This window comes from Amblyomma americanum, chromosome 9, assembly GCF_052857255.1.
Source record: "Amblyomma americanum isolate KBUSLIRL-KWMA chromosome 9, ASM5285725v1, whole genome shotgun sequence".
In the NCBI taxonomy this organism is placed as follows: Eukaryota; Metazoa; Arthropoda; class Arachnida; order Ixodida; family Ixodidae; genus Amblyomma; species Amblyomma americanum.
In genome coordinates this window covers 17,984,186-17,997,444 of record NC_135505.1, presented here as the reverse complement: position 1 = coordinate 17,997,444, position 13,259 = coordinate 17,984,186, and the positions used below count along the sequence as shown (strand labels likewise).

General features: G+C 44.5%; 1 protein-coding gene across 1 annotated transcript in view; it reads left to right on the top strand.

The window, feature by feature from the left end:
• The window catches only part of nau (myogenic-determination protein nautilus), a 240,917-nt gene extending 228,969 nt beyond the window's left edge, over positions 1–11,948 (top strand). The window contains exon 5 of the mRNA XM_077637212.1: positions 11,271–11,948. Coding sequence (XP_077493338.1) covers positions 11,271–11,365 — 95 coding nt within the window. The 3' untranslated portion in view covers positions 11,366–11,948. The remainder of the gene's footprint in view (positions 1–11,270) is intronic.
• Positions 11,949–13,259: the final 1,311 nt, after the last annotated feature.

Here is a 13,259-nt window from a genome sequence, read left to right as displayed (position 1 = left end):
AGGAAAAAACTGAATTCCCGTAAAACTACATTGACCTGGGCGTGTTTATGACTTGTACGTGTCTCTGATATTTTTATGCGTCTTCTTTTCCAACATCGTGGCCGGAGCTCGCGCCGGACAGGGCGCTTTTGAATGTCATAGGGAGGGGCCCTTACCGTGCAGAACAAGTAGTTAGGCTCATCTCAATGATGAAGCAATTTAAAACACAGTAAGGAAGAGTCAGCCGTTTTTGTCTCTAAGAAAGTAGAGGCAAGTCTGCTATGTTTGCCGTATACAGGCGCGAAAAAATCCGAGCGTCGGTACCCGGGGATAAATAGAAGCTCTGAGCGCGTTGTTCTGCCTGTCCAACTTGAGAAGAAGTCAGTCCATCCATCCCTGCTCAAAGAGCCAAAAAAGCGCATCACTTTCTGGTGCACCTATCTGAAACAGAGCCGAGCCTTTTTGCTTGCTCAGCGAGCTGGGGCGTATGAGACTTCGCACAGGCGTAGACATTCAGAAGCCAGCGGTAGCCCAAGGTCGGGGAAGCCCCCCTTCTGGGACGCACATCAGGAGGCCGTAACTCAAGCGACGCGCCTCCGTCGACGGGAACTGCCACTGGGGAGAGAACGGCGGCGCACTTGCGCGATGAATGCCAGAGGGCTGCGCCACAGCCGGTCGCGGAGTCCGAACGGCGCGCGCCTCCAGAAGCTGGGGAGGGCACCGCATGGGCTGTCGGCGGCTTTTGGCTCGGAGGAAACTTTACTACCGAACTGCGGGGCGGCAGCGCCCTGCTGAGGGGCAGCGTGCCGCCGTCTAGTGTTCGGCAAGCAGCGACAACCTATTTTGCTGAATACCTGTTGGTTCCTGAAAATTCTGCGAACCTTTTCTGGTGTTTATAAATTAACCTATACAAAAACGTCCTATGGGCGTCTGTGGAAAAAGCTGCGTCCGTCTATGGCCTTTTATGAACGTCTATAAGCACACACAGAGGTGCTTATTGCCAGCTATTGAAAAATCTATGCCACTAAAGCTATAGCTTTGGAACCATACAACTGTCTTAAGCTCTCTATAGAAAAATATATCAACCTGTATATACAGCTATGGACATAAATAGGATAAGGCTTATAGCTATTTGGGACAATATCCTATAGACGGCCATAGGACATTTTTGTATGGGAATGGAGTTTCCTTTTTTTGCGGTTATATTATATGGTATTCCTGTGAAATAAAAAGTCACTTTCACTTTACCTTGGCTTTTATTGTCTACCTTGGCTGAAGCAGTTACCGCTAAACGACTTTATCTCACCTGTTTAAGACCAGTCCATCCGCTACAAAATGATAGAATCGTCAAACAAAAATCAATGTGTAAATCGAGTTGTAAAGGGGGAGAGGGGGTTGCCATTTTAAGGCTGGGTTGTTGAGCAAGAGCGTAGGGAATCACTAGGCCTGCGTGTTGACAGGGATGGAATTGCCCCTGAACCTTCTCGGTAGCAGTACAAGACATCTTTTCCTCACAAATATGCATGGTTTGGAGCGTCCTTACATGAAATGGAGAAACATGAAACCTAGTCATTGTCATAGCAACATACAGGGTAGAAAAAAGCAAGAAAATAATTCTTTTCAAAGCGAGGCCATGACGTAGACATGTGACATAGTCCACCAGACACCACGCCTCCCGCTTACATCGGAGGAGAAAGCGGGAATTTCCCTTGCGGAGCCTACTCGACCAGGCGCGAGAGAGAAAAATGTCGGGTAGGGAACGGAAGGAAAGGAGCATGGCGAAGTAGCTTGATTGCGATGGCTATCTAGGCTATTAATGACTCTTTTGAAAAATAAAATTTGTGGCCGCTACCAGAGAGGTAGAAAATATTTTCGGCCAGAGGATGGTCAGTGCACCTTTAAGAATGAAATGTCTGGCTGTGGGACGACACTCGTGTGCAAGGCCCGCGATATTGCAAGCGGAAAAATTCTGCGGCTTTGTTGGACAGTTGCAGCTGTTGGAAACCCGTACTCAGGGCTTCTTTACCCCGTGCTCCGTCGCCCAACGCTTGGCCCTGAGGACGGAATCATGCCAGCTGGGCGACACGGAGGCTGAAATATATGAAATGATCAATTCAAAAACATGGCCGTTCTAGGCCAAAGAAGGCATAGAATGCGTTACAAGCTTTGTTAATGCGTTTCGTGCTTACATCTACTTTGTTGTGACGCAATTCCTTCCTCTCTTTCATACATAAATTCCGAGAGACCCGCGAAACAAACCAAAACCGAGGCAACAAGGGTAGGCTAGGGCTTATGATAAAACAGGTACTATATTTTTGGTTAATTGACGCAAAAAAATTCATGAAACATTTACACATAATAAGGTTTTTCACGAAATAAAAGGAAAGCAAACGCACTATATCTCAGGTGCGTGGCACCCAAACCTGCGTCATTTCCAGTCGTCAAGATGAAAACACGACAAAATTCGGCAGAGACGCTTCCGATTGCTAATGCATGGGAATGCGGAAGCTGTAACGTGCTGAGTCTTGCTACTTTGCAGAGTGACTGAGTCATAAGACGTAACTATGGCTACGAGGCATGGCAATTCGTGATAGACATGCAGCATAGCTGTAGGCTATTGTTGACATAATTAATGGTTCGACGAAAGTTCGTCTGGTCAGGCATTGTATTAAAGAAAAAGGAATGCGGTCACTGACCATGGCATGAAATTCAAAGACGTTTCGGAACCTCGTACGGGTTCCTTGATCACTGAGCGGGACAAGAAATTGTCGCGACTTTTATACGTAACACGTGGCGCAAGGAGCGTGCGTAGATGGGTGGCATGGTTCCTTGCACCCGGTTCATGGTAGCTGGTGTCGATTGGATGATTAGAGATTCCATCAGCCGCCGAGATGACACGGTCCTTTCCTTCGCGATGACAGTGGCGTGGTCCCAGTCAGTCGTATGAGTATGCTCTTGCACATGCTCGGCAATGGCGTTCGTCGTGTGATTATTATTTCTTACGTCACGCTTGTGGTCGTTAAGCCTTCTGGGGAACTTTCCTGTTTCGCCACTTGATTTTGAACTTGAACTTGATAAAGACGACTCTTTGCCATTCCTGCATGTACTGGTTCGCGAGGATGAGGGCGCCCTCACCTTCTCGGTCTATAGGAAGCCTACGCATACAGGTCGCTACCTCAATTTTATGTGTTGTCATCCGGCTGGCCACAAGACGTCGGTGGTATCGTCCTTAATAACACGTGCAGTACGCATATGCTCAGATAAAAATTCAATAAAAACGAGGTGAGGACGATTCACCGATAACTGACTATTTATTTATTTATTTATTTAGTAATACTGCAGGCCAATACTTTGGCCCAAGCAGGAGGGGCATATCACAAACAAGAAAACACAGAAAAGCGTATACAATGCAACATGAAATGAACATAATGCACTAAAAGAAGCACAAATGATAACGTCAACATCGTTAACTTGCACAAAAATGATTTTGCAATGCAGGCATGAAGTCGTTAGACCGAAATACACTAATGGGAAGTGAATTCCAATCGTTCACCGTTCGAGGGAAAAAACTGTACCTGTAAGCGTTTGTTTTCGCGAAGATCGGTGCAAGCAAATACTCATGACTGTTTCTTCGTTTTTTTTTTCTTTTTTTTTCCACCTCTTCCACGCTGCTCTCCTTCAGTCTTTATCTCCCAAATTCCCCTCCCTACGCAGAGTAGCATGCCAGGGATATTGAAACGCCGGCTAAATTCTCTGTTTCTTCATTAAAGAGTCTCTCTCTCTCTCTCATGACTGTGTCGTGTTCTCCTCGTAGAAGGCCGACATACGGAAGCTGGTAGCGTCATATTATTTTTTCCAGAAAGAGTGTTATGTAGTAGTACAAGACGATTAATTTTTCTGCGTATTTCGAGTCTCTGTATTCTATTTTGTAACATTATTGAGGACGGCGAATCCTTCCTGGCATATTTCCGGTAAATAAATCTCACTGCTTTTCTCTGTACTCGCTTAAGTTATTTTGTGTCTTTCATGGTATGCGGGTCCCAGAGTTCGGAAGCATATTCTAACTTTGACCTCACTATTGCATTGTAGGCTAACATTTTAGTCCTTACAGGCGCGTTTTTAAGCTTTCTTTTTATGAACCACAATTTTTTTAGCGCAGCTGAGCAAACATCCGAGATATGAGTTGACCATGTAAGCTTATTGTTGAGGGTAACGCCAAGGTATTTGTATTTGTCGACTTCGAGAACAGTTCTATTTCCAAGTTGGTACGGAAAAATGCTAGCAGATTTTTTTGTTGTTGCGCGTAAAAGTACAGTTTTTTCCGCATTGAGCTCCATTCCCCAATTGGAACACCAGTCAGTGATTTCAGCAAGGCATCTTTGCAACACATAATGATCATCATAGGACACAATTTCCTTGAAGATAACACAATCATCCGCGTATAACCGAATGGACACATTACCAGGAATAACATCAATCAAGTCATTAACATAAATTAAAAATAACAATGGTCCTAGCACACTGCCCTGAGGGACTCCTGAGGTGACGTGACGAGCACTGGAAGTACAATTCCTAATATCAACAAACTGTCCTCTGTTTTTGAGATAAGCACATATCCACTGTATGATACCAAATGGGAGTCCAATTTTATCTAATTTATGTAATAGCTTTGCATGGGGAACTTTATCAAAATCTTTGCTGAAGTCCAGAAAGAGCACATCTATTTGTCCAGATAAATCAAATATGCGGGATAGCTCATGTACGGTTGTTACGAGTTGTTACAGTGGAGAGTCCTTTCCTGAAACCATGCTGAAAAGGTGATAGTATGCTATGATCTTTCAAAAACTCTTGTATAAAACCAGCGACAATATGTTCCAATAGCTTACAACACGGGCTAGTAATAGATATAGGACGGTAATTTGAAACAGTTTGGCGGTCTCCTTTCTTGTGTACCGACACAACACGTGCTTTACTCCAGACTGATGGTATTGCACCTAATTTTAAGGATAACTGAAAAAGATTAGAAATAAATTCAGATAATTGCTCAGAATATCGCCTCAAGAAAGCATTAGGAATGTTATCAGGCCCAGCTGACTTCTTAGTATTTATATTTAGAAGCAATGCCAGGACACCTTCGCGAGTGATTAAAATATTATCTACCGATGGGCTACTTGTACTGGAAAGTTCACACTGATCACATTCTGTAAACACACTTTGAAAATATACATTGAAGTATTCAGCAATGCAGTGCGCATCCTCTATTTCAATTCCGTTGACGTTAATGCTTTGTATCTGTTGTTTTCTCTGGCTTAGATGCAGCCGGAACTTTTTAGGATCGCTAGAAATAAATTCTTCAAGATTCAAGCTGTAGAACTCATCTCTAGCCGAATTTACCTTTCGTAGTAAGTCTTGTTTCAGCTGCGTAATCTGCGGGGTTGTCGCTTTGTTCCTCTTTCTCAGCCTTTTTATTTTACGCTTGGTCTGAATAATATCTCGGTTTATCCAAGAATTTAGGCGCTGTTTTCGAACTACTTTTAAAGGGACAAAGTGCTCCGTACAGTACTTTACAGTCTCCTCAAAACATTGCCATGAAAGTTCAACATTATTTTCGATTATATCAAGTTGTGTGTCTAAATAATCTATAATCGCAACATCATCTGCCTTAGTGAAATCTCTAATTGTTTTAACTGTTCTATGATTTTGGTGCTTCTGCGCAGGAACTTTCCAGCAAAAAGATATCAGCTTGTGATCTGATATGCCAGGCTCGACCGTTGTTGTTCGATCAGAAAATACTTCGCTCAGGAATAGAAGATCGAGAATATTATTTCCACGGGTATCACTATACACAGCCTGCTGGAGGCCCAGGCTGAACATAATATCTACCGCCAAGCCACCAGAAACCGATGAACGATAGTTTAAACGATTCCAGTTTAGACACGGTAGATTAAAGTCACCTGCTATTATTAAGTTTTTTCCCTTTAGTTTCAGAAGATGATCATACAACTGATGCATAAAAGAGTCATCAGCCCCTGGGGCCCGATATACAGAGCACAAAAAAAAACGACATTCCCCAGATAGATACTTTCAAGAGTAAACTTTCGTGTTCCTTGATTTGATCTGCAACTGTTACATGAACACTGGATTTTGTTATGACTGCAATACCGCCACCGCGAGAACCCCTGTCTTTTCTGTACAGATGATAGTTCGGCGGAACTATTTCGTCGTCGCGAATGGCTTCGTGCAACCAAGTTTCCGAAATGATGCAGACATGGGGGTCATATAACAAAAGCAAATCTTCCAGCTTATCTGTTTTATTTACAATACTTCTGGCACTGAATGAGAGAAGCCGGAGCTGGTGCGCCTGCAAAAGCTAGCTTTTGGACGTTGAGCTGTTCGTTCTAGAATTTTGTTTGCGGCTCGGTGTACTATCAGTTCCAGAAATCTGTTTATGGGAGTTGGAGGCATCATCCCAAGAAAAATACTGGTCATCAATTCGCAGCTTATCGTGAATCAGCTGAACCTTTTTTCCGCTATCTTTGTCTGCCTTCGCACTAGTCCAAAGTAGTTTGCGTTTGCGCCGCGTGTCAGCGCAGTAATCATTCTGAATAGAAATGTTTGAACCTTTTAGCTTAAATGCGTTCTGCATGACTGAATGTTTTTCCGTGTAGTCCTGGAAATACACGATAATCGGCTTGCCATCTGAACTTCTCCCAAGCCTATGTATTCTTGCCACCGACGAACATCTCAAGCCCAATTTATTCAGAAAGACGTCGTTTAAAAGCTTGTCACGTAAGAGCGACAAAGTTTCGTTGGGAATTTCCGGAACGCCAAAAACTATCAGATTTGATCGCCTATTTCGATCTTCTAGGTCGATCATCTTGGCTTTCTGTGATTTTAGTATCTCTTCCATTTTACCTACAGTTGTGACCAAGGTAGCAGCTGTGCTCGTATTTTCTTGTACGTCTTCTTCCAAATGAGTCAAACGCTTGTCAAAACAATCGACCGCTTTTTCTGTATTTTCAAGGCGCATTTTCAAGTCCGCGATATCATTTCTTATTGCCTGTTGTCCTTCTATCAAGGATTGAAACATTTCTTCAACTGTTGGCCCAGGATTTTCCTCAACATCGCCACACAACATCAGTTTGCAGGAGCAAAAACAATCATAGGCTATACTTATACAAAGTTGAGGGCACGGCAGAACAACTAAAAACCTATTGTCACTACGAAACGAACAGTTGTGACCAACCTGCACAAAGAAGATGAGGCGCATGGTGAACGACCTGCGCCAAGCGCTTTCGTCGTGCCCACTGAAGATCCTCGGGTGCGGGACAGTCTTTAAAGGGGTAATGGCCGGTGACGTCACGAGTATGACGTTGAGTATCCGAGCTTAATTGCTGACGCTTGGTGTTGTCGATACCGGCGTTAGCGTGGTTGCAGGCGATAAACCTTGCGCTGACAGCAACAGAGCCTGTACAAAGAAGATGAGGCGCATGGTGAACGACCTGCGCCAAGCGCTTTCGCCGTGCCCACTCAAAACAATAACGGTTACCCTAGTCGCTTAGTCTTCAATACTCAGAGCGGATCTTACAACCGGAAACAGAAAGCAACAAGACATTCCAGACATGTGCTGCCATTCCTTACGTGCAGGGAATCAGCGAGGCACTATCGCGCGTGTTTTCAAAATATGACATTCGCATTGCCCAAATCCCTACCAGCAAGCTCCGTAACCAGCTCGTGAACGTGAAAGACAGATTGCCGATTAAAGCGTTTCCAGGTGTCATCTACCAGATCCCATGTGCTGATTGACCCCAGGTTTACGTTGGCGAAACAGGAAAGTTCCCCAGAAGGCTTAACGACCACAAGCGTGACGTAAGAAATAATAATCACACGACGAACGCCATTGCCGAGCATGTGCAAGAGCATACTCATACGACTGACTGGGACCACGCCACTGTCATCGCGAAGGGAAGGAACGTGTCATCTCGGCGGCTGATGGAATCTCTAATCATCCAATCGACACCAGCTACCATGAACCGGGTGTAAGGAACCATGCCACCCATCTACGCACGCTCCTTGCGCCACGTGTTACGTATATAAGTCGCGACAACCTCTTGTACCGCTCAGTGATCAAGGAACCCGTACGAGGTTCCGAAACGTCTTTGAATTTCATGACATGGTGAGCGACCGCATTCCTTTTTCTTTCTTTAAGGCTATTGTTGAGTGGTGTGTAAGTTGAGGAATACACATTGATACAAAGAAAACATTTCTGCGCGAGTTAGCACGAAGAAAGCATTCAGCACCTTTTCTTATTCACTTGGCAACAGTTAGAAGTAGACACGTATAAATACCTTAGGGGTCACGCTTACTGATAAGCTAACTTGGTCTTCTCAAATATCCGCCATTTGCTCTTAAGCTCTTAGGAAGCTTTTAGCCAACAATTCGTGCGTCAGAGACAAAGTTGAAAATTCAGCCTTCTTATGTAACCCGCGCAGTAAGAAGGATATATTGCAGCTTGAGCGAGTTAAAAAAAAAGCTGTTTGGTGCATCTTTAGCAAATATAAAAGACTGGATTCTGCTTCATTATTGATGCAGCAGCATAGCATAGACTCGCGAATCTCATCTGGTACTCGGTCGGATAGCATTTTTGTACAACCGCCTCTCAGATAGTCGGAAGGTAAGCCTGCCAGGTTGCTTAAATACTCATTTTATCAAGAGGACAAGAAATTCTAAGATGATTCTGGTGTGGGCTTGTTGGTTCATACTTCGTACGAAACAAATTAACACAGCGCGACGGAACGACGCAGCGCGCGTTATTTGCTACGTGTTTCTTCTATCTTGTCCTCATTCCGTTGCGCAGTGTTACTGTTTCCTAGAAAATATGACCCAACTAGCCTACACCAGAATCCTCTTAGAGCGCACTTCTCCTACATTAGGCTCTTTTTTCTGTCACCGACCTTTTTCCCTTTTTCACCTTGTCCCGTCTGTAGCGCTTTGAATTCTTTCTGACCTAAGCACGATTCTTCCATAGCCCTGATCATCCTGCTTGCTGTCGCCGCCTGCCAGTCGAGAGTGCTCTCGTTCTGCCTCAAGAGAAGAATAACCCCGCTAGAGCTTCAGGCCTTAATTGTTTGTGGCACTGGCGCCTTCCTGGGGCCTCGCACGACGCGTCGGCAAGGTCCTGAAGTCTGAGTACTGGCGACAAGTAAGGTTGTACCAGGACTGCCTCAGATGTGTCCTCCAGGACAATTTGGTAGAAATAGCTCCCGTCTTGTGTTTCGTGTTTCTTCTATCGGGTCCTAGTTCCGTTGCTCTGTGTTAATCTGTCTCGTATAAAGGACAAGACGCACGTGCCCTCACTCATTGGCTCTGATTTTAGCGAGTGGGATTCCTTGCCTTCACATACTTTTTTAGCAAGCGACATTGTCAAATAATTGCAGCTTCAACACTTGGGCGGTTGAGTGCAGTTCGACTATTATGAAATTTCTTCTTTTTTTGCTCTGCCTCTCCAATGACTTGTACGCGCTTTCTTATTTTTGCATTGTCCAATGCTTGTTAAGTATGAATTCACATTTTGTACCATATTACCCTCCTGCTTGAAAAAAGTGTATGTATGGTCTGCAGGATCTGAAAATAAATAAAAAATGTGCATACTTCTGTACAAGCTCTAGGCTTCTGACATTACGTTACATGCAAAGTGTAACTCATGCTACGTTGGACAATGATTATGAGTCATTACTTTCATACGTTACGTTTCATCAGTCATGTCTACACTGTTCGTTTAGATGTCTTGTTACATCTTACACCAGCGTTCTGACATCCTCCAAATTTTGTGACATGGACGATGAACGGTCGACACCGGATTTTGTGCTAATGGGACATAGTATGGTGTCACATAATTACGGGTGTCGCTATCGGCGGCCCATTTCACGAGGATCCCAGGCTGCACTGCCATTCTTTTCAACAGTGCGACCGCACCCTCCTTTTTGGGGAAGACGTCACGAGCTTGAATAGAGAGGCGAGGAGATTTTTAAATTCAATTTTTTTTTCAGCAAAAGACACGTATTTTGCTACCGCCCAACCAACATGCCGGGAAATTTCTATAGAAGCGAAGCTTACTAAGTGCCAAAATCTGGACGCAGTTGTTCTGAGTAGAACGAGCTTTTGGACGGATTAGTTGCATTCTTGAGACACAACTGCAGCGCAAGAAGCACATTAGGCGGAAAAAGTATTTGGGGGCACTTAAGGTGACCTGAATAGTCTCAAGCAATAACGTTTACAGGTCCTTGCGGTCGCTTGGGGTCCCCTGGCGCACCAACAGACACGATCGTTGCCATCACATAGTTCATTTATACGGTTTGATTTATCGGGGTTTAATGTCCCAAAACGACCCAGGCTCTGAGGGACGCCGTATAGTGAGGGCCTCCGGAAATTTCGACCACCTGGTGTTCTTTAACGTGCACTGAGATTGCACAGAACACGGGCCTTTAGAATTGTGCCTCCATCGAAATTCAACTGCCGCGGCCGGGATCGAACCCGCGTCATTCGGGTCAGCAGCCGAGCGGTATAACCACTAAGTCACCGCGGCGGGCCAGTTCTGTTGTACACATCATCGTCCATGTTAAGTGGTGACGTTGATAAGTGGCCCTAAACATAAGTGTGCCTGTAATGTAATTCTCCTACTTTGCGGTGGGTTGTGCTCGTCCAAGGGCTCCATTTATCTCACTGAGCGAATGTCGCGTGCTCGACACCCGGCCCAAAGCGCAGCGGTTCAGTGTTGCTTGACCACCTGTTTTTGTTTCAGCGAAACTGCTTCATACGTAACTATCCTCTCGTCCAATCAGGAGTTTCCAGTGACAATGACGCCGACGCCGTGTTTCCCGCCGAACAGGACCTTTAAGCTTTGCTTTCTTGAAAAATAAATGGGGTGCAAGAGCCACAGGCTCGCCAAAAAAACATGGAAGACTGTCTTACGCTATCCCGACACTTTTCGCTAACAGAGTTTATTGAATCCATTTTTACCATCCTTAAAAGGATCACAGTTTATAAGCTTAAATTCACTGCTGTTCAGGACCGCTTCCGCGCGAAACCTATGTCTGCCATGAATTCTTTTTCACATAGGAAGTATTCTCCTCAACTGAAAACAGCTGCGTTTAACGTCGTGACAAATAATTTTTTCCCTCCAGCTCACGTCATTAATTTTTACATGCAGCAACAAAATCTCGAGCGTTAGAATGCAGCAGAACGCTGTCTCCTCTCCAGCGTCCGTTTAAAATTCCCTCTCACCCTCGCAGGCCACGAGTCGTGCGACCTTCCTGGTGCTGTGTCAAGCCTGGACCGGCTGTCCCTGATTGTGCAGAGCTTGAATGGCTCCAGAAACAAGCTGTGACGTGCGGTGCCACCACCAGAGGGAGCTTCCTTCGATGCAAGTTTTGGATAATGGACACGGTGCAATAGATGCGCAAACGGTTGCTCAAGGCTTCTCGCGTCATAACGACTGCTACGAAGAGACAGGATTTATACCAATATGTCCATGTCGCGTTCCACGTGCTTCATAAGCGAGCTTTCTCATCAGGATATTCCAGTTATTGTAGACAACGCCCTATCAATTAGCGCGAGGGAATGGCATATATTTGGCACTGCGTGGGTTTGGACATAGCGGTAAGCTGCTGCGTTTGATATCGCGGATGCGACCATGCAATATAGGTAAGTTGTTGGGCGAGTTGGTTTCGATATCCTATGACTAGAGCGCAATGAACGGGATGTTGTGTGCCTGCCTGTGTCGTTCATCTACGTCCCGTTCGTTGCGCTGTGGAATGGCATATAGGACATAGTTACAGTACACTAATGCCTGCTTCTTTGCGGAATATATCAAGTTATTGGAGTATATCAGAACGATGACGTCGATGATTTCCTTTCTTACACTTTGGCCTGTACCAGCGCGAGCTTCTCAAGATGCATACAGAATAAAATGTGGTATTCTTTAAAAACGGAGTGTTTGCTGTGTTCTCTGTTTCTAACGCACTGTCGCCTTATTGAGCGGTTGCCGCCGGCATAAATTTATAATGCTGAAAGTTTTGAAAGCCATGGTGACAACGAAATAGGGGCGGGGTAAAAAAATATGTCAGTGTTATACTCCTTCGACTGTGCATTGTTCTTAGAAATTATCAATTATTTATTGCTGCCATGAAGTTACTGTGGTCTTGATATTCAAGTTGGAATTGATCTTTATTTCTTTCAATAAGAAATGGGAAGCCAAAGCAAAAGGCTGTAGGCCTGACTAGGCCTTGGATCCCTTATGCACACAGCAGCACACGCCTCTAGTGCACACAAAACACAGACAAGCATATATTAAATATATCACGTGAAACCTAAGTATACCTGAATAGAATATTTAAAAAAATGTAATAATACATATACAAGTTGTCATACCCAGCAATTTGGACAAAAGAATTTTTAGCAATAAATTGTTTATGAACGCAATTTTTGCATATAATGAAAGATTTCACTATAACAATCATTATGTACGCAGACCACCCGACGGCAGTCTTGTATTTTTCTCTATTAACGTTTTTGCTACCGTCAAAAGCGCTCCTCATTGGTTTTCAATGGCGCTGTTCGATGCGAACGATAGACACACACACTTAGGCCGCCGCGGTGGCTGAGTGGTTATGGTGCTCGACTGCTGGCCCGAAAGACGCGGGTTCAATCCCGGCCGCGGCGGTCGAATTTCGATGGAGGCGAAATTCTGGAGGCTCGTGTACTGTGCGATGTCAGTGCACGTTAAAGAACCCCAGGTGGTCGAAATTTCTGGAGCCCTTCACTACGGCGTCCCTCGTAGCCTGAGTTGCTTTGGGACGTTAATCCCTCATAAACGAAACCATAGACACACTTTTGAAGAAAGATTTTGCTACATATCTGAGTAATGGAAGTTACCTTCAATGTTTTCACAACGGTGTCTTACAGTATTTCAATTTTCAACATTTTTGACCGAGAAAGCTGGACATTTACATAGAAAACAACAATGCACAAGCATCAAAAGCATATTTACTGCTAGAAATTGTTTATACAAAGAAAAGATTACACATTGAGAAAAAGAAAAACTGCTCTGATCTCTTGGATTTGCTTGAAGAGCAAAGAAGTTAAGATAAGAATAAGAGCAAGAACCCTTCTGAAAATTCAGTTGCTTGCGGTTATATGCCCCTGGGAGAAATCACTAGAAGCTGAAATGGACGGAGCAGCGGTTACATAATATTTGGTGGTGTTTGCATGTTGTCATATTA